Source organism: Fistularia commersonii, chromosome 7 (genome assembly GCF_037954325.1).
Source record: "Fistularia commersonii isolate RoL2024-O1a breed Wild chromosome 7, RoL_Fcom_v1.0, whole genome shotgun sequence".
Classification (NCBI taxonomy): domain Eukaryota; kingdom Metazoa; phylum Chordata; class Actinopteri; order Syngnathiformes; family Fistulariidae; genus Fistularia; species Fistularia commersonii.
The window spans coordinates 4,673,286-4,696,942 of NC_141290.1; the positions used below are offsets into that span (position 1 = coordinate 4,673,286).

Below are 23,657 nucleotides of genomic sequence, written 5' to 3' on the forward strand. Positions count from 1 at the left end.
GGAAATGGTGGCGGTGTGTGTTGAAGCTGGCTCGTACAACTGGAATGCCTCTTGCCGCACTGTGCATCATCGCTCCTTTATTTTCATATCAGTTTGCGAAGCTTGACACCGCATCTTCAATCACCGTCTGCCCTTTAAGGCTACGGTAGGTTGAAAACGCGTCGGATACCCGGAAACACATCCGCCTCACTCCGCTCAAAGGAGTAACGTCTAGCTAACTAGCATTAGCTGCAGATTTAACTAAATGGGAGCTAACGCTGCAGCTCGGTGCTTGCTAAAGATTTGCGTTACGTTTTTGTGCGACTGTTTGTGCAATAATCCATCCCGTTAATGCAATAATTGTCAATCCAAGGGATGCTAGACAGGCTAGTCTTTATTTTTCATTGTAGCCAAGGTTAGGTTACATCCTCTTTAGTGTGTCCACTGCTTTATGAGCTAGCTGTCAGTTTACCTGCTGCGACACCGTCAGAGGGTATTCATGGTAGTGCTTTTACGAGGCAGCACGTTATAAACCGAGCTTGACAGCTAGAACATTTACGTGTGTTTTCATTTATCCTGCACTGCACGACCACAGTCAGGGGCTTCAATGAAACGTCAAACACACACGTGACAGGAACACACGCAACATGTCATAACCTTCAGCAGGAGTCCCAGTGTGGTTGCACTCTTGGCAAGTTAATAAAGTTGACATACACCTGCAACTCCTGTGCTGCACCGAGAAGATGCACATCTCACGATTACATGATGGGTTCACCATAAATTACCATCAGCCTTTGCAGGAGTGTCCTGTGAAAAGCCTGATGTCGTCATCTCATCTTTTTATCACCCTCCCTTAGTGCTCCATGACGGCTCTGGTCAACCATGGCTGCTGTGTCATGGAAAGAGACTTTTCTTCTGATTGGGCTGGTGGCGGGCTGCTACTGGAACAGTATGTCCTGCGGCTTTGTGTTTGACGACGTCTCGGCCATTCTTGACAACAAGGACCTGAGGCCCTCCACCCCACTCGTCAACCTGTTCCTCAATGACTTCTGGGGAACACCCATGGCGGAGGTGACGGCTTCTGTTTACCTAATGTACTACGACTGTGTAAATACCACCAGTCACAGTGTGATTGTGAATTGTATTTATTTGTGTATCTATTAATTTCATTCAAGTTTTCATTCAAGTAATATCTTTGTACCTTTCACAGCCCTGTTAACAAAGTGAGGAGAAGTCGATTGCATGATGTTTTTAACAGTAGAAAGGCCAGGTGTTATTGCTAATGTGCTAAAATTCACCAACTATTAGTACACATTGATTTCCAAAGTGCACTGTTTGTGTACTTATTGTTCCTCCACTTATCACACAGACATACTGACTCAGTCAGATTGCTCTGGTTGGTGTCCAGGGTTCAATCACACCAACCCGTGCCGTCTTTCCCGACCCTCTGACCGGGTGACACTCCACGGAAACATTTAGACAGAGAGAAAGTACCGTGATTTCCGGACTATTGAGCGCACCTCAATATAAGCCGCACCGGCTAGCCGATCGCGATCTCGGGCTTCCTCCTGAGCACTAAAACCGTCAAAGTCGTCTTCTTCGGTGTCGGAGTTGAACGGACTCAGAATTTCCCGGTCATTTCATCGGTCCGATGTGGCGAGGAGAAATGTTTTAGCGGCCTGATGCTCGTTAGCCCACCCCACCCAAAAAGTCCATATATTAGCCGCATCGTTGTTTAAGTGAAAAAAGTCGCGGCTTGTCGTCCGGAAATTACGGTAATCTCTTTCGAAAACCTTTTATTTATTATTTACTTCTTATTGATCGCTTGCAGCTTTGAAATGACGCTTTGTCATCATTTTCCATCAGGTGCATCCATGTGTGAGAGATTAGCCTGGAGGCTAGCTAGCATCATGTCTGTCCATCATGGCTCATTCTGATGATCACCTGCCTAAAATGAATGAAGGGCAGGAGGTAAATCTCCTAGTGGAGGCGCAGGAAGGTCTCCCTTTTTCGTAGAGGCCCTGAAACTCCTTCAGAGGATTCAGAATGTAACATCAAGCCAGGGTAGGGATACCGGCATCCAGTGCGGTGCTGCGGGCGCCGAACCATCACACTGTCCTTCATAACACTTGACCTCCATCCCCGCAACGCTTCATCTCTCCACATTGCGGTGAAGTTAATGATTCGGGGAACAGTGCTGTCTTAAAGCAGTGTCAGAAGAATTGGGTTGCCATAGCAACGCTCAATGTTTCATTCCCCAGGTGCAAAACTAATACTGCGATTATAAATGACTGGGTTGGACCCCTATTGGAGCTGCAGGTATAAATTGCTATTTTCAAAACCTGGCTTTATGTTTATGCTGTCCAACAACACGGGGTGCCAAAGGGCTACTTGACCACCTAGTTACCTCACTACCTGGTTACCTGACCACCTGACTACCTGTTTACCTAAGTAGCTGATTACGCGACCACCTGACTTCCTGAACCTGTGACCTCACTACCTGACCACCCAGTTACGAGACTGCCTTGTTACCTGCCTATCCGGTTGCTTGATCACTATCTCACGACTTGGTTGCCTGGCGACCAGACCACCTAGCTACTCCCACTCCTTGGTTACCTGATCACCTGACTACCTTGTTACCTGACCCCTCAACTACCTGACCATCTGACTACTTGACCACCTCACTACTGGACTATCTTACAAGCAGACTACCTGGTTACTGGACTACCTAGTTACCTGTCTACCTGAGGGCTTGACTTTCTGACTACCTCAGTGCCTGACTACCTCACTGTCTTACGACTTGGTCACCCGACCCCCTAGTTACCTGACCACCTTGGCGACCTGACTATCTGACCACCGGGTCACCTGACTACCTGACACACTTTTAGGAAAAGTCAAAGATGGTGGGGTTCCAATACTCCATGGAAATAAAGTTGTATGCCCTTAAAACACAGGCGAGGGTACATTTGACCGGTCCAATGTAGCCGCCCGCTATCTTAATACTGCATGTGTTCCGTCGCAGGAGCGGAGCCACAAATCCTACCGGCCCCTGACGGTGCTCACCTTCCGGCTGAACTACCTGTTCGGCGAGCTGAGCGCCGCCTCCTACCATCTGTTCAACGTGGCGCTGCACGCCACCGTGTGCGTTCTCTTCCTGCGCGTGTGCCGCCTGTTCCTGGACCACACCTCCGGCCTGGTGGCGGCGCTGCTGTTCGCCGTGCATCCCATCCACACGGAGGCGGTGAGTTGACGCCCAGCCAGCGGCGGAACGGGAGTTTTGCCCTTAGCTTAGCGCCGTTCCACATCACATAATGATCCCTTGTTTCCTCCGCCTTCAACACTTGACTGATATGAAATTATACAAGCAACTCAATCACCAGCCCCCTCCTCCTCCCCAACTCTGGCGTCAAGATCAGAAATGTTTTATTGACGCCCCCCTGCCCCCCGGGAGGGTGGTGATAGTGGTGTGACAGTGCTCCATTCATGAATGAAAGGCTGAAGCGAGGAAACGGAGAGACAGTGAAAGCAAACAAACCTAGAAAAGAGAGAAAGATGAGGAGGAGCACGTAAGTTTCTTTATATAAATATGAGATATTTCCTGTGTAAACTTCCCAAGGAGCTCCGACCCCCGGTCGCGTTCCTCCTGGTCTCCCGGTTGTTTACAAAAACACTGGAAATATATTTTTCCTGTGAAATTTCACAAGAAAGATCTTCCATTTTTTCACAAGAAGAAGGAAAATGCTTGGGTTATGATCTCGCAATCATGGATTTTATCTTGGTAAATATAGGTGCACTAGATGTTTGCGGACCAGCCCGCACCATGAGGGCATTTTGTATCAACTTCAAAGAGGGGGTGAATTGATCCCCTCTTGAATGGCTAAAAGTTATCATTATGTCACGTCGAACAGATTTGTTTTGAAGATCAAATTCCTCCCTGGCATCTCTCAACGGGAGGGAAAGAAAGCAAACAAAAACATAAAGCAGCAGCTGCAACGGTGGTGTTGGAAAGGTTTTGTTCATCTGAGGTGCTTATTACACTGCTAATGCTAATTATTTATACTATTAACCGAGATGAGTCCTCAGAACAAGTCAGCTGAAGAACCTGTGGCTTGATTGACAACTCAAAAATTTTGCGGAATGATTTGGTAAACATCCAGCAGGTGCTGGCTGCTTCTCCGTTAGAGCTTCGCGGTCGGGTTGACCTGCAACCGGCGACCCAGGGAGTACCTGTGGTGATGAGGCTAAGCTAGCGGTCAAAGAAGCCTAGCAGCACCTTCAGGCCAACAACCCATCGCCTGCCGTTTATCGAACAATCGTGGAGTAAAGATCCCAACAAAGATGTCAGTCGATCGTTGGCGATCTGGACTGGTTGTCTTGGCAATGTGGCCGAGCTAGCGCAGCCGCAGCTTCCGTGTTGTTTCTCGAACAACCCTCCGAAAAAGCCCGGGAGCACCTTCGGGCCACCGACTCCCATGTGACGTTTACCGGACCGCGATGGAGTAAAGACTCTGTAAAGACCTCGGTCGACCAGTGTAGATCGAGATACGTAGCGGCCGCGATGTGGCCATGCTAGCGCAGCCGCGCATTCCACGTTGTATCCAGTGCCTTCAGGCCACCAATCCCCCTCCTGCCAGTCATTAGACCTTTGCGTCTCAGTTGACCTGAGAGTATCTGAGCGGCGAGGAGCAGGGAGAAGTCTACACCTGCGCTCTCCGAGCAAAGGTGCGAGTCGGAGAGGAAGCCCTGGAGATATTGCCAGATGGTTTAGTGTATGTGTCACTTCTAAATCTAAACAGCAGATGTGTTTGCTGAACAGGGCAGGGCGATAAGACGAAGGGGATTAGGATGCTACTTGCTAGGCTTTTCAAACACCGCCCGGCTGAGGACGTGCACGGTCCTGCCGGTTGGGGCGGGGTGCCACAGTCAAGTGGCGCCGCGGTGGTGGCGGAGTGTGTGCGGGTGTTTCTTTCCGGGGTCAAACTGGAGGCAGGTTTATTTGAATAGGGCTTTTCAAAGACAGCGCTTATGCATGGGATCAGAGCGGGATGTCTGAAGCATGAAGATCTGGAGGAGATACCGAAAGCTCAGGTCTGAAAAGGCCCGCGAGTCCTGCATCCTAGTAGTGGCCGTTAGCCGTCCAGCTACTTCATCCTGAGCAGAGCAGCATTCTGGGGCCTGTCCGCAACCTCAAGCGTCCTCAACCAAGACACTTCCAGTTTGAAGACCCGATGGAAACGAGTTGAACTCATTGACCCTGGCGGCGTAAGCTTAGCAGGGATAAGTTTTATGCCCTGGTGCTGAGGCTCAGGAAGCAGGGAATGTATGTCTGGTGGCCCCGACATGCATACCATGGATCTCTTTTTTTCCATCCGAGATAGATAGGAGGTTATAAACCCCTTAAATCCTTCAAAGATCATCCCAGCGCAGAGGCACAGCGGCAAGACAGAGCCCCCCGACCCCAAAGCCCGACCCCACCCCGGTCCTGGCTGCAAGAGTCCCCAAGAGACAAGAGTGGGTTCCCAATTAGAAAGAGAACAGATGAGCCCAGTGTCCTTCATGGCTTCAAATGCTTGTTGGTCTTAACAGGATCTCATTTTCCTTCAAAGGACCAAGGTAATAAAAAGAAACAAAAATAACCCCCCACAATTAGAAGTTGTTATTCTAAATCATCCTATTCAACGCTTTTTAACTGATGACCACAAAGTCCTTGACCAGAAGAGGGGCAGACAAAGAAAACAGTCAGCTTCTTTGTTTGGTGTGTGTGTGTGTATGTATGTATGTGTGTGTGTGTGTGTGTGTGTGTGTGTGTGTGTGTGTGGACACACCACAGAAATCCAACATGCATACATGTCTTTTTCAAAATGTGTTCTTTCTCAATGTCCTTGCTCCATCGTGAAACGTCCCAGCTGGGAGTGCTTGGAATCGGGGGTGGAGGTTGGTGTAGGTCGGACACAAGGGGCGCTGTTGTGCACGCACCCATTTTAAGAAAAAGAAAAAAAAAAAACGTGAAATCTGCGCCCGCCGCGACTGACATACAATCGTCCTTTTGTTCAGTTTGGTTCAGTCCACAAACCGGAGCGCCCTATTGGCCATCATGTGAATCCTGAAAAGCAAACAGAAAATAATCTCCCACTTAGGTGGCGTTCAAGCTGCCCATTAAGACGTTATTGACCAGCCATTGATGTGGCCTCGTGCAGCCCCCCCCACCCCCGTGGGGAGGAGCGCCTCCCTCTGCTGGAGGGCCAGGTTACTACAGTGATTGGATCAAACCAATATGGAATCCATATTGTGTTTTCTTTCCGGTGCCAGACATGCTTGAAGCTGCCAGGCTGGTGCCAGACTTGTATGTTAATGCCATAACTGCAAAAAAACCAGGCTAATACTTCTTATTCGACTAGGCCCATGAGATTAGGAAACTGGTGTGTATTCTCGCACCCGGTGTTCGTGGTGAAACCATTTATCACGCTCGACAGCAGAATTTTAACCCCTCCTCCGGGACTCTTTCACTTCGTCAAATGACCAAATGAGCCAACAAGTGAAGGAGATGCATCATATTTAGTGTTTTTGGAAGCCGCAATCCCTCCTCCCCCGATTTCTCCATGGGCTTCGATTGTGGGGGGGTAGACCTTCCATTGTACAGCCAAGCCTCGTCATGGTTGTGTGCATTGTGTGTGGGAATATATGTGTGTGTGTGTGTGTGAGCGTTAATGTGTGTGCAAGCATGTACATGTTGTTAAGTTCATAATTCTTAGAACCAAAGGAGGCTCTTCCACAGGAGGGCAGGCATTCTCCGTGCGAATTATGCTAATTATAGACAACGGCTGCCTGGAGGATATTTCAGGGGGACAAGGTGTGTGTGTCTGTGTGTGGGTGTGTGGGTGTGTGGGTGTGTGTGTGTGTGCTTGGGAGCGCAGGTGTGCGTGTGCTCACTCACCATGAGCAATGATGATTTACCTTAGAGGACCTGTTTTAACGGGTGGATCAGAGGCTTGTAGCCTGCCAGCAGCTGACATGTTGACAGTATCAACCCCCCCCATCCAATGAAAACTCCGACAACCTCCGATATCACTTACGGTTCCTGATGGGTCGATGATTCTGCAGATCGTGTAAGGAGAGGAAGTCTTTGTCCTCAAAAGGGAGCAAAGGAAAAAAAAAAAAAGAAAAGGAAAAGTATCCGCGTACGATTCGGCGCCGCTGTCGATCGTTTCAAAGCGGAGGGATCTTTGAGTTCTGACGTATCCTCGTTTACCGTCAGGGTTCTCGGGATCGCTTTGGATTTCCTAGGACTGATTTTCAGACCGAGTTCCAAAACAGCCTTTGAACAGATTAAAAGACATATTAAAACAATTGCACGCTTAAAAATCACGACATTCTCAGTGATGAAGTTCAACAAATGGTGATCCTCAGTGAGCGATGATCACCTCCCAGCTGCCCGTCGCAAATCCACTTTAGACATTCAGACACGTTTCAATGCACTTGTTCAAGCACAAGCCGGACTGTATTTTTCTTACTGAACAAGTAAAATGAGGTGAAAACAATCAAAATGACTTAATGTCGGACCAATCACATTATCTGTGATCCCTCATCATGTTGTGTGCACTATATATATGTATATATACACAAGCATTACAAACGAGTTTGTGATATACTGCTGATTTTTTTGTTTTTCCTACTTGCATTTTTATATTATATGTATTATTGTTGTCCCCACTGTATAGAAGAATAAGGGAACATGGGGTTTGTTTGCAATGTACAATATTTACATTTTATATTTGCAATATTTAATTCAAACCTCGCCCTGTCGTGACCTGCGTGGAATAATGGTATGTTTGTTTTGTGAACTTTTCTTTTGCATAATAAACTATATCTGGTCCTGCGGCTCCGGGGGGCCACCGAGGGCAAGTCCACCCGACGACACCGGCCGCGGGATGGGGCCGAATAGTGACGCAGAGTGCGGGATAAGCGGTTTAGATAACGAAGGAACGAAATTAATGAATTCCTTTTTTTATTTTCTCACTTGTCAGGTCACCGGCGTGGTTGGCCGAGCCGAACTCCTCTCCTCCATCTTCCTCCTGGCCGCCTTCCTGGCCTACACCAAGTCAACCGGGGCGGACCACTCCATCGGTAAGGGTCTCCGCTTCGTCCGTCGTCGGAACTACCAATTTTGAGGATCTTGTTTTCCCAAAGTCCACCGTCACCAAAACTTGTCCCGCCTCATTTCATGCTTCTTTTGCATGAAAAGACATGCATCCAAAACTTGAATGCTCCTTTTGTGGAGCGGCCTCGTGTCTGGAATATTTGCTTTGCAGTCATACCTTCACAAAAAAGAAAAAGGGTATCTTTTAGAAGCAATGGCTCCTCATATCATAGATGGACGGAAGATATCGGAAAAGTACGGGTGGAGCGGTGGTTGGCGTTTTTTTTCCACCAAACAGCAAGTGGGCCCCTGGTTCTAGTCTACGTCGGAGGAAGCAGATCTCGAAGGAAGGAATTGTTGTCGGGATGGAATCGGACTCTCATTTAAGTCCAGAAATGTGTGACGGCGTCGCCGCGGACACGCAGATAATGACGTTTCACAAGGAATGTGGAAGTTCAATCGGAGATGGGACCTCAGCCAGAGTCTAACCTTGTTTTGTTTCAAAACAAGGGCCTTTTTTTGGGGGTAGTCCATTAATCACAAGAGTGTCCATCAACTCCGCCCCTGCATCACATTGGCGCCTCCGGGTGTAGCTTCACGTCAAGCTGCCGGTTGCATCTTGTCGCCCGGCGTCACTCTCACGTCGGATGTTGCTAATGGGCCCCTCCTCGGCCCCGCCAGCGGACCTCGGGGGATGGGGGTGACGGATCCGTGTCGTTCCTACGACCAAAATCGGCGTTCCTCCAGATCCCTTGAATGGCGGAGTCTCTCCTCCGACCAGTAGGGGGCGTTCAGTGGGGTTCACGGCCCTCTCTGCCGCCAGTGCACCCTGAGAAGCGACTTCTCGAGACTACTCTCAGCCGTCTCGGTCTGACGTTTCGCCTTCTGGTGAGATCTGACCACCTTCTGTTCCCGGTCGCTGGGGTTCCGTCTGTGCCGGTTCTCCATGTCTGAGTTCTCCCTCTAGGTTCATTGAAAACCCTAGATTGTACATATGACATATGCGGACCCCGCGATGGACGGGTGACGGCTCGCTTGTCGCCGACGTTCCGCCGCTTCCAGCGGGAAACGGGCTCGGAGGGCGGCGACGGGGGCGGGGCGGGCCCGGCCAATCACGGGGCCGAAAGGCCCGGTATCATTTGGCTCACGACGACGCCGACCTGTTGAGACAGGGGAGCGAGAGGTTACGTTCCGTGTTGCGCCCCGCCCCGCCCTCAGAGGAATACCTGCTGGCCGTGACAGGTCCCCAGGGTTCTGGGACGTCACCGAACCAGGAAGGAGGGAACCATAACGTTCCCCGCCGAGCCTCCTGCACGCCACCCGCAGCGCCGCCTCAGCACGCCGGCCTGCAGGGGCCTGCGGCTCCACAGCCGCCGGGCACTGGGACGCCGGAGTGGGGCGGCCGTTGGTGACAGCAGCCTTCCATCATGGAGCTGTCATGTTCACATACTGTGTGTGTGTGTGCGTGTGTGTGTGTGTGGGTGTGTGTACTTGTGTGAATGCAATTGTGTGTGTCGGACGTTGGCATGTACCAACTCACCTTGATTTAAAAATAATAAACACCTATTCACGAGTGAGATTTTGTATGCTTGTGTGTGTGTGTGTGTGTGTGTGTGTGTGTGTGTGTGCGTGTGCGTGCGTGCGTGCATGTGTGCATGCAATTGTGTTTTTCTGAAATAAGTATGTACCAGCTCACCTTGATTTGAAAAATAATAAACACCTATTCACGAGTAAGAATATATATGTGTGTGTGTGTGTGTGTGTTTGCACGTGTGTGTGTGTGTGTGTGTGTGTGTGTGTGAGAGAGAGAAATGAACATGAATAAGTTTTCTTTGACCTTTATAAACGAAACCTGCTGCCACAACAAAATTAGTTTGCATTTGTGTGTGTGTATGTGTGTGCGCACACCTGTGCGTGCATGCTATTGTGTGTGTGTGTGTGTGTGTGTGTGTGTGAGAGATTACTATGCACCAGCTCACCTTGATTTGAAAAATAATAAACACCTATTCATGAGTAAGGTTGTGTGTGTGTGTGTGAGAGAGATAGTATGTATTGGCTTACCTTGATTTGAAAAATAATGAACACCTGTGTGTGTGTGTGTGTGTGTGTGTGTGTGTGTGTGTGTGTGTGATGGTTGCAGTCTGGTCCCCCATTGCACTGACAGTGGTCCTGGTGGCGGCGGCGACACTGTGCAAAGAGCAGGGCATCACCGTGGTCGGCATCTGCTGCGTCCACGAGGTCTTCGTAGCGCAGGGGGTGAGTTCCACCAAACCCTCCCCGACCCCGGAATATCATCTCCGCTTCCTCCCCGCCTTCGGGTCGACAATTCTTCTTTCCTTCTTCTATTTCGCCAGTTCACCCTGCCGTCGTTGCTGGACACCCTGCGCCAGGTGCTGCAGGGAAAGGACGTCTTCCCGCACGCCGTCCTGCAGATGCTGCTGAAGCTGATCGTGCTGGTCATCAGCACGCTGCTGCTCGTCATCGTCCGCGTGCAGGTCATCCAGTCCCAGCTGCCCGTCTTCACCAGGTTTTCCCTTTTTTTTTTTCTAAATAAATCCAAAAAGAATTTCGAAGATCACGTCGGTAGAAGAAACCCCCCCCCCCTCCTCCTCCCGTTATGTAAAGACTTAGCCTAATCCGCTCCTTGGTGTTTTTCACATTGCATAATGGATTATGTCACACTCCGTCCGCCGCGTATATGCCGTTTCCTCCTTTCAGAGAGAGCTAAAAGCTGCGATTTTAAATCTAGAGATCCAAAAAAAAAAAATCATCGCAGTAATTACAATATTACATATGTAATACAGAGTTCCAAAGCATATTGAGTTCCAAACATAAAGCCCTGACTTGGCATTTGGCGGGCAGATGCGGTATTTTATCTCCACGTGGACGGCGGGAAGCGGGATCCAGGAATAATCCGCTCTTTGATCCTGAAGATAAAATACCAGCCCGTGGGTTTAAGTCGCCCCGAGCCCGCGTCCGTAATCCCAGGCAGCGACTCCGGATTGTCTCCGGGGTCCCGCCGTGATCCCGACACGAGCCATAACAGCGCGGCACGAGTCTGGCGAGGGGGTTGGTGCCGGGACAGCGGCGGCGTTGAACCGCAGCCCAGTGAGGGGGGGGGGGGTTCTTCATTCATCTTCTGCAGATTCAGTTCCTCTGCTGGCTTTGGATGTTCCCCCGCAGCTTCTGGAGTGTGATTTTTTTTCTTTCATTAACCACAGTATTACTATGTTATTCCCATGTCAACGTGCTCGGCAAGAAGCAAAAGACAACAGCATCAACCAAACGTTCACATTTCTTTGCTAGCTATGGATGGAGTTAATGACAGATATTAGCGATCATGTGACTGAATAATCTACATCAGACATGTCAAACTCAGGCCCGCGGGCCAATTTTGGCCCGCACTACAATTATATTTGGCCCGCGAGATGACTTTAAATGTGTATTACATCTGGCCCGCCGGCCCGTTATACAGCGCACGTACCGCTAAAGGTGCCAACACATTGAACGCGTCAAGCGCTGGGTGGCGTCAGCGCAGCCATTCATTGTGTTTGTGCGATGTCAGCGACAGAGCGCAAGTCCGCGCTGAGGCGCAGAGCGTCGCGCAAGGGTGGCGTTTAACGCCTTGACGCTTCACGCCTGATTTAAAACATTTTTAATTCGAGCGTCACAACGCTATGACGACATCTACGCGCGGCCAATAGGAGAGCAGCCGGTGCTGGGGGCGGGAGTTCCCGATGTGGAGCAGGAAGCTAAGCTTAGCTGCTGCTAAGCGATAGAGGGGGTACTGCCGTCCGCGACACTTTTCGTTCGTGTCTTAAAAACACGAACGGAAGGGAAATGGAGGAGGCTGGATGTGTGGCAATCGTCCCGCAATTGCGGCAGCATTTTTCTACCAGTGCCGGAACTGTCTGTTTTGATTGCCGAAAATGCCGCGGCATCGGCGATACTCGGGGCTCGAAGTGTCGGCATTTTATGTGGCCGTTTTTAATTTTTTATTATTTAATTATGATTATTGTTTCACCAGTATTATACCAGTCCCTTTTTTTAGGTGTTGGCCTTGATGGTCTGTGATGAAAAGATTTAGGTTACAATTAAAATGAATAAAGTTAAAGATATAGAAGCCTGATATTTTTTTCAGTTTTTGTTTTTATTATTTTCTTAAACCTGTTCTGGTTTCAGTATTTAAGCAAAAATTCAATTGTAATATATTAGGATGGTTAATACAGTAGTTTACTGTATCTTAAAGATAATAAAAACATAAATAAATTAATTAAAAAAAAATTGGTCTGGCCCTCGACAATGTTCTTTTTTTTAATTTTGGCCCTCTGTGAATTTGAGTTTGACACCCCTGATCTACATGATAGTGTGCGTATGTGTTTAGGTTCGATAACCCGGCGGCGGTCAGCCCCACCCCCGCTCGCCAGCTGACGTTCAACTACCTGCTGCCGGTCAACGCCTGGCTCCTGCTGAACCCTTCGGAGCTGTGCTGCGACTGGACGATGGGCACCATCCCCCTGGTGGAGTCGCCGCTGGACCGCCGCAACCTGGCCACGGTGGCGTTCTACATCCTGCTGGGCCTCCTGGCCTTCCACAGCCTGCAGCACAGGCACAACTCCGCCAAGACGGTCCTTATGGTGAGGGCGCGTAATCGCACGGCGTGCGCTTTTCTTCTTTTTTTTTTTTTATAACCTCCTCATTCATACTCGTGCTCCTTCGCCCCCGTTCATGTGACTCATCGCTACTCGGGAGCGAGCTTGTGAGGGTAATCGCTGCGCTGAGACATGAGTTAGCGCCGGTTGTGAAACGTTTGCCCGGGGCGGGTCGCTCAATCCCGACCCGGAGATGGCGGCCGTGAATCAAACGGGGAGAAACCTTCGAGGTGTTATTCTTTCTTTCTTTTTTTTTATATTTTGAAATGCCTTTGCATAACCTGCAGCGCCAGCATCTGCGCGCAAGTTAGCGAGACATACCGCCCCTGACCCGGGTCGACCCGTTGTGGGATATCGGCTACATTCAAGATTTGGCGACCACCCAAAAAATGGTTTCTTTTGTTGTCAGTCAGCAGTGAACGTTTAGGGGGGGGGTTTCATTGAAAAAGGAAGAAGGTAGCGGGGGAGGGGGACCGTACTCGAAGTGACGGCATGGCGTTGCGTACCCCTAGACAACTACAACATTGTCTCTTGTCACATCGGAACATCGGACGAAGAGCATACCGCCTTTAAAATGCTCATTTTCCGAACTGGGTGCGCCTACTGTAAGCCGCGTGCCCTGGAACGTGGAGACATCGAAACCAGCACGGAAACATAGGAAAGGTGTTTATTTTGTTTTGCAAAATCAATGAGATGTGGTTGGCTTCATCTGCCAATCTTTTGGAACAGGAGCCCTTGACAATGTCCCAACTCCGTCCCCCTTCTCCTGCCCCCTCCCTGCCCCCAGGCACTGTCCATGATCGTCCTGCCCTTCATCCCAGCCTCCAACCTCTTCTTCCCCGTGGGCTTCGTGGTGGCGGAGAGGGTGCTGTATGTCCCCAGCATGGGCTTCTGTGTTCTGGTGGCCCACGGATTCCGGACACTGGTGCACAAAGGGTGAGGAGGGGGATCACCGTCCCCTGGGGGCGCGGAGCCAGATACCAGAACCACTACTGTCTAAAGCCAATGTGAAAATCTCGTATGTTACAAGTACTCATCCCGAAGAAGAAACTTCTTAAGTCCTTCGTCAGAAGAACTTGTATAGAGTACAAGTACAGATTTGCAAGACTTGTCAACCGAACTCCCTCTCTCTCTGCAGACACCTGAAGAAGATGTGCTGGCTGCTTCTTGGGGGCCTTCTGGCCACGCACGCCGCCAAGACCTTCAACAGGAACTGGGACTGGGAGTCGGAATATACCCTCTTCACCTCGGCGCTGAAGGTACGCTGCGGATTGTCCCAGCCGGCCCGCGGCAAATAAATGTTACCCTGCCTGGGGGAGGGGAGGCGGGGGCAGTGCGCCATGGGATTGCCGGTGACTCATACATCTGCTTGATAACGAATTCTTTGGAATTCTTTGGACTCTGTCAGGTCAACAAGAACAATGCCAAGCTTTGGAACAACGTGGGGCACGCCCTGGAGAACCAGAACAACTATGCCCGAGCCCTGCGGTATTTTCTGCAGGCCACCAGCGTTCAGCCCGGTGAGCGATCAGAAACAACCAAAACAAAACCTCTGCCAATCACTCTCGGGTTTGTCAGCCGTCAGGGGAAATGTGGATTCCGTTCCGGGCGAAAGGATTTGAAACATGACACTCCCTGTTTAGTGGCGGCAAAACAAACAAATAAAAAAAGTTTCCCGACTGATGATATGGTGAGTTTTTGTGCTGCAGTAGATGTAGAGAGCCGTCAGAGCCTCCAGGTTCTCCTTCCTGGGTTCTGCAAGTTCCCCTTATTTGCCCCCGCAGTCCAGAAAGAGTCCGCAGGTTCATCGAAGACTCTAAATTCGGACACAAAGGTGCGAATGAAAGGGTTAATGGCGGGACACGGCTTTGTGATTGACAGCTGGCTGGCCAAGGGTATTCGCCGCCCCATTGTTCAGGAAATGGATTAGTCATATCAGAACTCATGACCGCCCTCGCTTAACACAATGAATCAGGATTCAGATTAAAACTCCTCGACAGAGGCGGGGTGGCGAGCGAGCGGTAGCAGTGTTTGCGAAGCGGGTCGCCAGACATTAGCGCTTTTACCGCTTCGCCACCTCAGAGTCTTTCCGTAAGATTAGCGGAGTAAACACATTAACCCGATGAGGATTTCCTGCTATGCTAATCACCGGTCCCCTGCGTCCTGACTGACCCCTTTCTTTATTTTGCTTCCCGAGAGCGGGACCTTTTCCTTCACAGGGTTTGCATTCTCTCACCGCCTTCAGGCTCTGATAGCCTGCTAGCATTCCTTCGAGGGACGGGGAGGGTGGAGGGGGCTCTCAAAGGTCCCGGACGTTTTGCTTTCAGGCTGTCGCCGGGATCTTGACGTGATTAGTGTTGTTTTACTTTCTGCAGACGACATCGGCGCGCACATGAACGTCGGGAGGACCTACAAGAACCTGAACATGTCAAGGGAAGCAGAAGAGGCCTATTTAGTCGCAAAGTCCCTCATGCCACAGGTACCCCAATTCTCCCAAGGGTTTTGGGGTTCCCCTTCGTGTGGTACTTGATCACAACATCAACAAGGGTCCAGAGTGGTCTCAGGGTCCTGAAGTGTTTGGAAGGTCCAGTATGTTCAGAGTACAGAGTTCTTGTGGTCCGGAGTATTCTTGAGTGTCCAAAAGAGTTCTCAGGGTCCAGAATGTTCTCAAGTTCCAGAACATTTACAGAGTCCAGCGTGTTAACAGGGTCAAGTGGAGCTTGACCCCAAACTCCTGATGAACCATGGAACCATAGAACCAGACCTTTGGGACAGAAAAACCTGGAGACACATGGGAACCAAGAAAGACTACACCCTGGGAACACAGGAAGTGGAGAATGTTGGACCCTGAGACGACAGGAAGGAGAGAACACTTGGCGCAGTGAACATCAGCAAGACCTCGTGGTGAAGCTGGGTGGAACCACCGCAGAACCGGCTCTACAGAAAAAGGAAGACGATGAACAGCAAATTATTTTTTTGGACACCCGACGTTTATTTGATCGCACACACAAGCACTGATTGGGAGGATACATTATAAGCGTTGTCTCTGATGGTGCACGTGACATCACCGCGACATCACCGTTGCCCCTCCCCCCAGGTTATCCCCGGCAAGAAGTACGCCACCCGAGTGGCGCCCAACCACCTGAACGTCTACATCAACCTGGCCAACCTGATCCGGGCCAACGAGTCCCGGCTGGAGGAGGCGGACCAGCTCTACCGACAGGCCATCAGCATGAGGCCCGACTTCAAGCAGGCCTACATCAGCAGGCAAGATGCACACACACACACACACACACACACACACACATGTTGCAGTAGTCAAGGGGTTCAGGGCAAGGGGTAGGGCGGAGTAAACGGGTTCATTTTAAAATGAAGTAACGCCTGGGTTCTTTTCGTGTCCTCCTGCTTCCGTTCTCTCAGTCCGGAAGGTCCATAGAAGTACCAAATTGCCGATGTGTGAATGAGAAAGTGGACATTTGAGTGTCTCTATCTGATTGGCAGCTGACTCAGTGATTGACAGCTGACCCGTCAAGGTTTAACCGGTATGATTCGGCCGGATCCGCCTCTGCTCAGCGGTATTTTGATACCCTTTCTGTTGAAACTATGAGCAAATGTAAAGTACTTCATCCTTAAGGTGGCTGTAAAAAGTACCGCCGTCGTAAAACATGATTGGTTGACTGAAACCTTTCCAGGTCGTATAAAACCTCCCCGGGGAACGACTGTTTCTGTTTATACTGTAATATATCACGGGAGACATCCTCACCCTCTGGCATTTATTGTAGTTGTTAGATCTGGCACCAATGTTGTTTTACCATCAAGCTATCAGTGTTGCTAGCATACAGTTTCAACGTTAATTTGTAGTTCAGCAAATGTAATTACTCCTTTGAATGTGTTCCAAATGGTTTTGTTTCTTTTTTGTTCTTATACACATACACACATAACATTTAAACATGCATATCATACCCGATATAAAACCTAGCTTGCTGTACACAAGTATCGTGCACAACGCTAAAACCAGCAAATTGTTCACAGGGCTAAAACTTCAGAATCATGATGTTGCTGAAACCAGTATATTGTACACAGTGCTAACGCCCTTGTAATGTACATGATGACAAAGCCCACGTATCGTACACAATGCTAAAACCTGTGTATCGTACACAATGCTAAAACCTGTGTATCGTACACAATGCTAAAACCTGTGTATCGTACACAATGCTAAAACCTGCGTATCGTACAAGATGCTAAAACCTGTGTATCGCACACAATGCTAAAACTTGTGTATCGTACACAATGCTAAAACCCGTGTATCGTACAAGATGCTAAAACCTGTGTATCGTATACAATGCTAAAACCTGCATATCGTACAAAATGCTAAAACCTGCGTATCGTACAAGATGCTAAAACCTGTGTATCGCACACAATGCTAAAACTTGTGTATCGTACACAATGCTAAAACCCGTGTATCGTACAAGATGCTAAAACCTGTGTATCGTATACAATGCTAAAACCTGCATATCGTACAAAATGCTAAAACCTGCGTATCATACACGATGCTAAAATGCGCATGTTGTACACAATGCTAAAGCTCAGGTTTCATACACAATGCTAAATGTCATGTGACATAACATGACACTCAAACCCACATATTGTACTCTTTGCTAAAACTCTTGTATCAGACAAGATGCTAATTCTCAGGCAAAGCATTGTACAATGCTAACACCCATGTATCATGTTTGTGTGTGTGTGTGCGTGTGTGTGTGTGCGTGTGTGCGTGTGTGTGTGTGTGTGTTCCCGTCGGCCCAGAGGGGAGCTGCTACTGAAGATGAACAAGCTCACTGAGGCTCGGGACGCCTACCTCCGTGCCCTGGATCTGGACCGCACCAACGCAGACCTGTGGTACAACCTGGCCATTGTCAACATCGAGATGAAGGAGCCGTCGGAGGCCCTGAGGAACTTCAACCACGCCCTGCAGCTCAGCCCACGCCACAAGCTGGCGCTCTTCAACTCGGCGCTCCTCATGCAGGAGTCTGGTGAGTGAGGTCGAGGAAATTCACCTGAACTCACCTTTTCTAGGGTGCAGCCCGGGCGCACATCACGCTCCATTAATGTTACGACAAAAGGTTTAAGAGGTTTGTGTTACTTGGGGCAGGTTGGACAGGAGCGGCCGGCACCCACCCCATCTTCCACCTCCTTCATCTTCGTGTATTTCTCTCCAAGAGGGTGCAAATCTCACCTAAATCTACAACATTCTCTTCCCCTGGCATTGCATTTCTGATGGCTACTCCAAAACTACGCTCCATCGGCGCAGAAACGTCAGCGTGCGATCCTTTTGATCAAATGCATTGGACGTTCAAATGATGTGTGGGGTTCAGGTGGGGGGTGGTGAGTCATTACCTTAAATATCTCTTTTCGGCGGAGTCTGTTTTTCTTATCCAATCTCACCTTGGCTCAACTCCGCCACCACTCAACACCCGGTATGAAGTTAGTACAGGTGGAGAAAGACTTTTTTTTTTTTTTCTCCGTCATTAATACTCCATCAATCAAGAGAGTGTGTTTTTTCTCTTTGTTTTTTTGTTTCGGAGACGCATTCCAGGCAGGAGGCGGCAGGAGCTCGTCGCCGGAGCATACGCCTCAGCGGGGATTTTTTCGGGCTTTGGCTCTTAGGGAGTCGCTAATCTGTTAGCCGGCTAGCTTTCCATCCCTGTGTGTGTTCTGGAACGCCCTCCAGCCGGCCCCCGAAATCCATATCCAGAATGGGGGTGTCTTTGCTCCCTAACTGGCAGGCACGGCCTCCATTTCCGAAGAGGTTGTCTCCAAGGAAGCCTTCGTCCCCACCCGCAATCGGCTACCGCAATGAGTTCCCACGCTCTCCTGCAACCGATATTTGGGCGTTGGGAACATGACCTTACCGGTTGAACTGTGCCAAACGGGAAGTCACGCACGCAAAAATTCGATGAAGAAACGATCAATGTCATGAGGCGCATTCGTCCAGTGTTCCGAGGAAACCAGTGGGAGCTTCCACGGTACCGAACGGCCCGACAAGCACCTGCTTGTCTTAATCTCACCCCAGTCTTTCGCCAACGGTACTTTTGCCGTGTCCATCACCGCCAGTTTTCAGGAACCTCTCCCATGACGGTTTCAGCCATCTCGAATCCCAAGCCAAGTAGATCAGATCAAGCTCTCCCCACCAGTACCTCAAAAATGATGGATACCAAGGGTGAGATTTAGAAATTTCTTATGAATTTGAGGTGTGTCTTTTGATACGTCATGTAATAGCTGTGGACGATCATGTGAAAGCAGGATTATCAAAATACTCGCCTGGAAATTTTTTATTTTTTTTTCCTGAAATGACAAGAAGAGTTAGCAGTTAGCGCGCGCACTTGGAAGGGAGTTAGCGGCGTCATTGTGTTTTAAGATGCGTTCACCTACATGATTTGGGGGATTCTCAAACAGTCAAAAGACAAACAAAAACCAAAGTGTGACATTAAATGATGGCGTGTAGACATGGCGGACTGCTTCATCACGTTGATGTTCCTCAGGAAAGCAGCGCTGCCACGTTGAACCCGGGGCGAGGCGATGGTAATCCTGAACTGGGTTTGCTCCCGATCAAGGGGTTTGAGCTACGTAGCTCAAAACTCCAGCATCTGGGGAGCAGCAGCAACCGACCAAGGGTCCTTCAGTCCTTGGGGCGACGCTGGCCGGCGCCTCAGTTGACGCGCTGGAAGCTGGCATCCTAAAAGGCGTGTAGAAAACCGCATGACCCCAGAAGCGCCTCCTTGACTGGTTCCTTGGGAGTTCTGCTCCTGTCCAAAGCGTCGGCGCTGAAGTCGCCCTCGTGCTTTCGCTTACTGAAACATCAGCTGTAACTTAGGTTGGTCTCCTTCTGAAGGTAACTCAACTGCAGGGAGTTAGCGCACATTCTCAGTTCACTTGGTGGGCGGGGTTTGGATGACTCCTGTCTTTGGCGCCCAGAAGACGCCGTGGTATGTCTACCGTTGGACGCTGTTTCCCCATGAATGCCGGCTCTAGGGTGAGATGTAGCGTGACCGGTATTCACCTCCGGTATGTTGGCGACGCCGTTCCGACGCTTTTCTCCTCTTGTTTCTGCGGCAGGTGAGCCCAAGTTCTGGCCGGAGGCCAATCGACGCTTCCTGTTGTACGTGGAGGAGGAGCCCGACGACGCCAACGGCTACTTCAACCTGGGCATGCTCGCCATGGACGCCAACGAGGACGCGGCGGCCGAGCGCTGGATGCGCAAAGCCATCGGCCTTCACCCAGGCTTCCGCAGCGCCCTCTTCAACCTGGCGCTGCTCTACTCGCAGTCCAAGCGGGACGTGGAGGCGCTGCCGGTGCTGGACGAACTCTTGCACCACCACCCGGAGCACATCAAGGGCCTGATCCTGAAGGGCGACATCCTGATGAACCACAGGAAGGACACGGCCGGCGCCAAAGTCTGCTTCGAGCGCATCCTGAGCCTGGACCCCACCAACGTGCAGGGCAAGCACAACCTGTGCGTGGTTTACTTCGAGGAGCGCGACCTGCCACGCGCCGAGCGCTGCCTGGAGGAGACGCTAGCGCTGGCGCCCAACGAGGAGTACGTGCAGCGACACTTGAACATCGTGCGGGGCAAAATCGCCGCCATGAGCGCGGCGGGGCAGCCGCTCGCGCCGGGAGGGGGCGCCGCGAGGCCGAGCGGCGCCGAGGAAGCCGGCGGGGGGGACGCGAGGGGCGGCGAGGTGGCGGGGAAGGGGGCAGGGGAGGAGAAGAATGCGAGGAAATCCTCCGAGGAGAGCCTGGGCGGGACAGGCGTGGACCAATCAGAGCTGGCCGGGGGCCAGACCCAACAGCGGACTAAGGGCAAGACCACTAAAGAGATTAACGACATCGAGAAGAAGAGGGCGGCGGCACTGAAGAGATTGGAGGAGATCGAGCGCATCCTGAGCGGCGACTGACTGTTTTTACCGAGCCCCTCGCCGCTTCCCCTTTAGACTCCGCCCCCTTAATACACACATACTCCTAATCAGACACTCATTTATTGATTATCTGAACACTAATGGCACCAAGGGGGGGTTATTTAAACCACATGGAGGTATGTATGTACGCATGCGTGCGTGTGTGTGTGTGTGTGTGTGTGTGTGTGTGTGGCTACTGTTTTATCACTGGATGCGTGCGTGTATGTCGGGAATGTGACTCACGCTCCTGTTATTGTTTCTTGAAAACAGCGATTGTGCGCACGGACAATTACAGGAAGTGACGCGTCGGCGCTCCACGCCGCCTCCAAGACGAGGTCGCGCCTCAGAATAAACCTGAGCCGCAGTCCAGAGGGGAAAAACACCCCCCTCCTCCTCCTCCTCCTCCTCCTCTGCACCCGCGCGCTAATCCGCATTGATCTCACCCTGCACTTCCTGCCACCGGCGCCGCCGCCCAAAGGCCGTTACCTCACCGCCACGGGCGGAGGAAGGGACGGGGCGTTTCGGGGTCAGAGCGCCGGCGTGCTCCCTCACCCTCGTCCGAAGCTCCCTCCATCCCTCGCGGCCACGCGCCGGCGGACGTGTCGTGCCGTTCCCCGCTTTTTCCGTCCTCCGCTCAGGTGGTTTCAGAAAGACAACCGTTTTTTTTTCTTTCTCGGGGGCGGCGGGAGCGTTGCCGCACCTCCATCCCCACCGAGCCCCAAAGAAAAACCTGGCAAAGTGTTATTACGCCGCTGTTATTTATTACCAGTCCTTCTGCTCATCATCTCTTCCGTTTTCCCCCCAAGGCCTCCTGCTCTCCCTCTCCCTGGCCAAGGCGTGAACGGATGAATAACAAGCGGAAACATTTTGAAAAAGTCGGTACGAGGAATACACGCATCCGATGCTTTATTATTTTGTTTTATTCAAAGTCCCCGATGGTGGTATTGGTGTTTGAGATGGGAGGGGTTGGGTTATTAAATAAAGTGTGATTGAAACCTGTCACTTGTTAGCTTTGTGTGTGTGTATGAATGTGTGTGTACACGTATATTTGCATGTAGGAGACAGTTGGATGTAAAGTGAGTGAGTTTTATCTGAGGAATGCAAAGGATGTCTTGAGTACAAATGACACGCTGAGAAGAAGCCACTTTGCTCCACCTCCGTGGGCGACCTTCAGCCTTCACCTCCGTGGGTGACCTTTGACCTTCAACATTTACCCCTGAAAGTCAACTTAAAGGCCATTATCTTCCTTCACTTCTCCTTGATGTTCTTCACAAGGTGTGACTCAGGGGGTGAAGTTAAGGCATAAGGATCAAGTTAATGGTTGACTTAAGGGTGAAATTAAGGAATGACTCAAGAGTTCTGGTTTGACTTGGGGTGAAGTTTTGGGAAAGTTAAGGTGTAACTTAAGTAAGGGGGGAGTTTAAGGCTTGAAATGAGGGGGAAGTTAAGGGTTGACTCAAGGTTACTTAAGATTTAAAGGGGAAGTTAAGGGTTGATCGAAAGTAAACGTTCCAGTGGAATTACTAGCGTATGCTAGTAGGTGCTAACCGATGTTAGCATCGGTTAACCTCGGGGTGAATCCAACTCCGCGTTCCGATTGGCTGGCGGGACGATGAAAGGCTGCCGTCGTCGCCGTTCTACGTTTACCCCCCACCTTGACCTCTTGACCCCCGGTGCTTTTGAAGCCGGCAGACGTGACCGATGGCAAACACGGTGGACGTGCCGGTTTCTAGGCAACGGGCCTGGGGTCGGACGGGGTCAGGTGGGGTCAGGTGGGGGTCAATAGAAGCCATTCAAGCGGCGAATGGAAGCGCCGGCCGCCGTTTCTTTGAAGCTCCCTGGGGAACGCTGACTCCTCACCTTGTTGGGTTTACCATCTGGGTGCCGCCCCCTCCCTCAAAGTCACATGGGGGCGCCAAGTAACCAGACCCCCCCCCATATTTTCCATGTTCCCCTCCTTTAAGTTGGCGGAGGTTATTTTATCCTGTTGTTTGTCTGAGTTTCTTCATATTCCTCTCTTTTATTGTCCCTGCATCTTCAACTAATTACCCCTCCTCCCCCTCTTTTATTATGTTTCTTCTTCACTTTTACTGTCTACTTCTCTCTTTCTTTTATGATGTTTTTGCTCTTTTATCTTCCCTTCTTTTATTGTCCTCTCGCCCTCTTTTCACTTCCTTACTTTTCGTCTTATTTTCTCTCGTGTCGTTTTACTCTTTCAAAATTAACTGTACGATTACTATTATGATTGTAGTTATTATTGGTTCTCTTTGGGGTTGTGTTGTTGTTGTTATTGTTATCATTACTAGTTGTAGTAATATTAGTCATATGTGGTATTAGTATTATCATTAATATTAATAGTAATAGTAGTAGTAGAACTAATAGTACCAGTAGTGGTAGGGATTTTATTATGATAATAGTAATAATTATTGTTGTTATTATCACCGTCATTATTATCATTATTTGTAGTAGTGCTGATAATACTAGCTGTAGTGGCATTGTTATAATAATAATAAAAGAATAAGAACAACTTTATTTATCCCAAAGGAAATTGTTGTGCCAGAGTTTCAAGTAAAACATAACAATAATAAATAATAGTAGGAAATTTTATAAACAGTAAAAAAAAAAGGGGGGGGTAAGAAATACAAATAAAACTATAAAGTGTCAAAATAATAATAATAAGTTGATATTATCTTGTCAGTGGTATTATTATCATTATTATTATTAATAGTAGTCAATGCAGCCTGAGGGCGGCACTGGCCCGTGTCTCCCCGAGCCTGTCTTGGGGAGACACGGAGCAGGGTCTCCCTGAGCCGGTCCCAAGCCTGGATAAATGCAGAGGGTTGCACCGTCAGGAATGGCATCCGGTGTAAAAATTTTGCCAAAACCAAACATGCGAGTCAACCATAGCCATATCATACTCGGTCAAGGACCGGGTTT

General features: G+C 49.9%; 1 protein-coding gene across 3 annotated transcripts; it reads left to right on the forward strand.

The window, feature by feature from the left end:
* Positions 1 to 5: 5 nt before the first annotated feature.
* tmtc3 (transmembrane O-mannosyltransferase targeting cadherins 3) lies at positions 6 to 21,719 on the forward strand. 3 transcript variants are annotated; one of them, XR_015106356.1, is made up of 15 exons: positions 8 to 145; positions 837 to 1,050; positions 3,002 to 3,220; positions 8,004 to 8,103; positions 10,257 to 10,372; positions 10,471 to 10,643; positions 12,501 to 12,753; positions 13,556 to 13,704; positions 13,907 to 14,027; positions 14,177 to 14,288; positions 15,144 to 15,247; positions 15,866 to 16,035; positions 17,572 to 17,798; positions 19,882 to 20,857; positions 20,991 to 21,719. XR_015106356.1 is itself a non-coding variant. In XM_086149262.1 (14 exons), the coding sequence occupies exons 2-14, from the start codon at positions 862 to 864 to the stop codon at positions 20,718 to 20,720; spliced, it is 2,772 nt and encodes a 923-aa protein (XP_086005388.1). In that variant the 5' UTR covers positions 6 to 145; positions 837 to 861; the 3' UTR covers positions 20,721 to 21,719. The 3 variants fall into 3 exon arrangements, 2 of the variants coding, with proteins under 2 accessions (XP_086005388.1, XP_086005389.1); XM_086149262.1 differs by having other exon boundaries at positions 6 to 145; positions 19,882 to 21,719; XM_086149263.1 differs by lacking the exon at positions 8 to 145 and adding an exon at positions 1,846 to 1,950 and having other exon boundaries at positions 960 to 1,050; positions 19,882 to 21,719.
* The last annotated feature ends 1,938 nt before the right edge of the window (positions 21,720 to 23,657 follow it).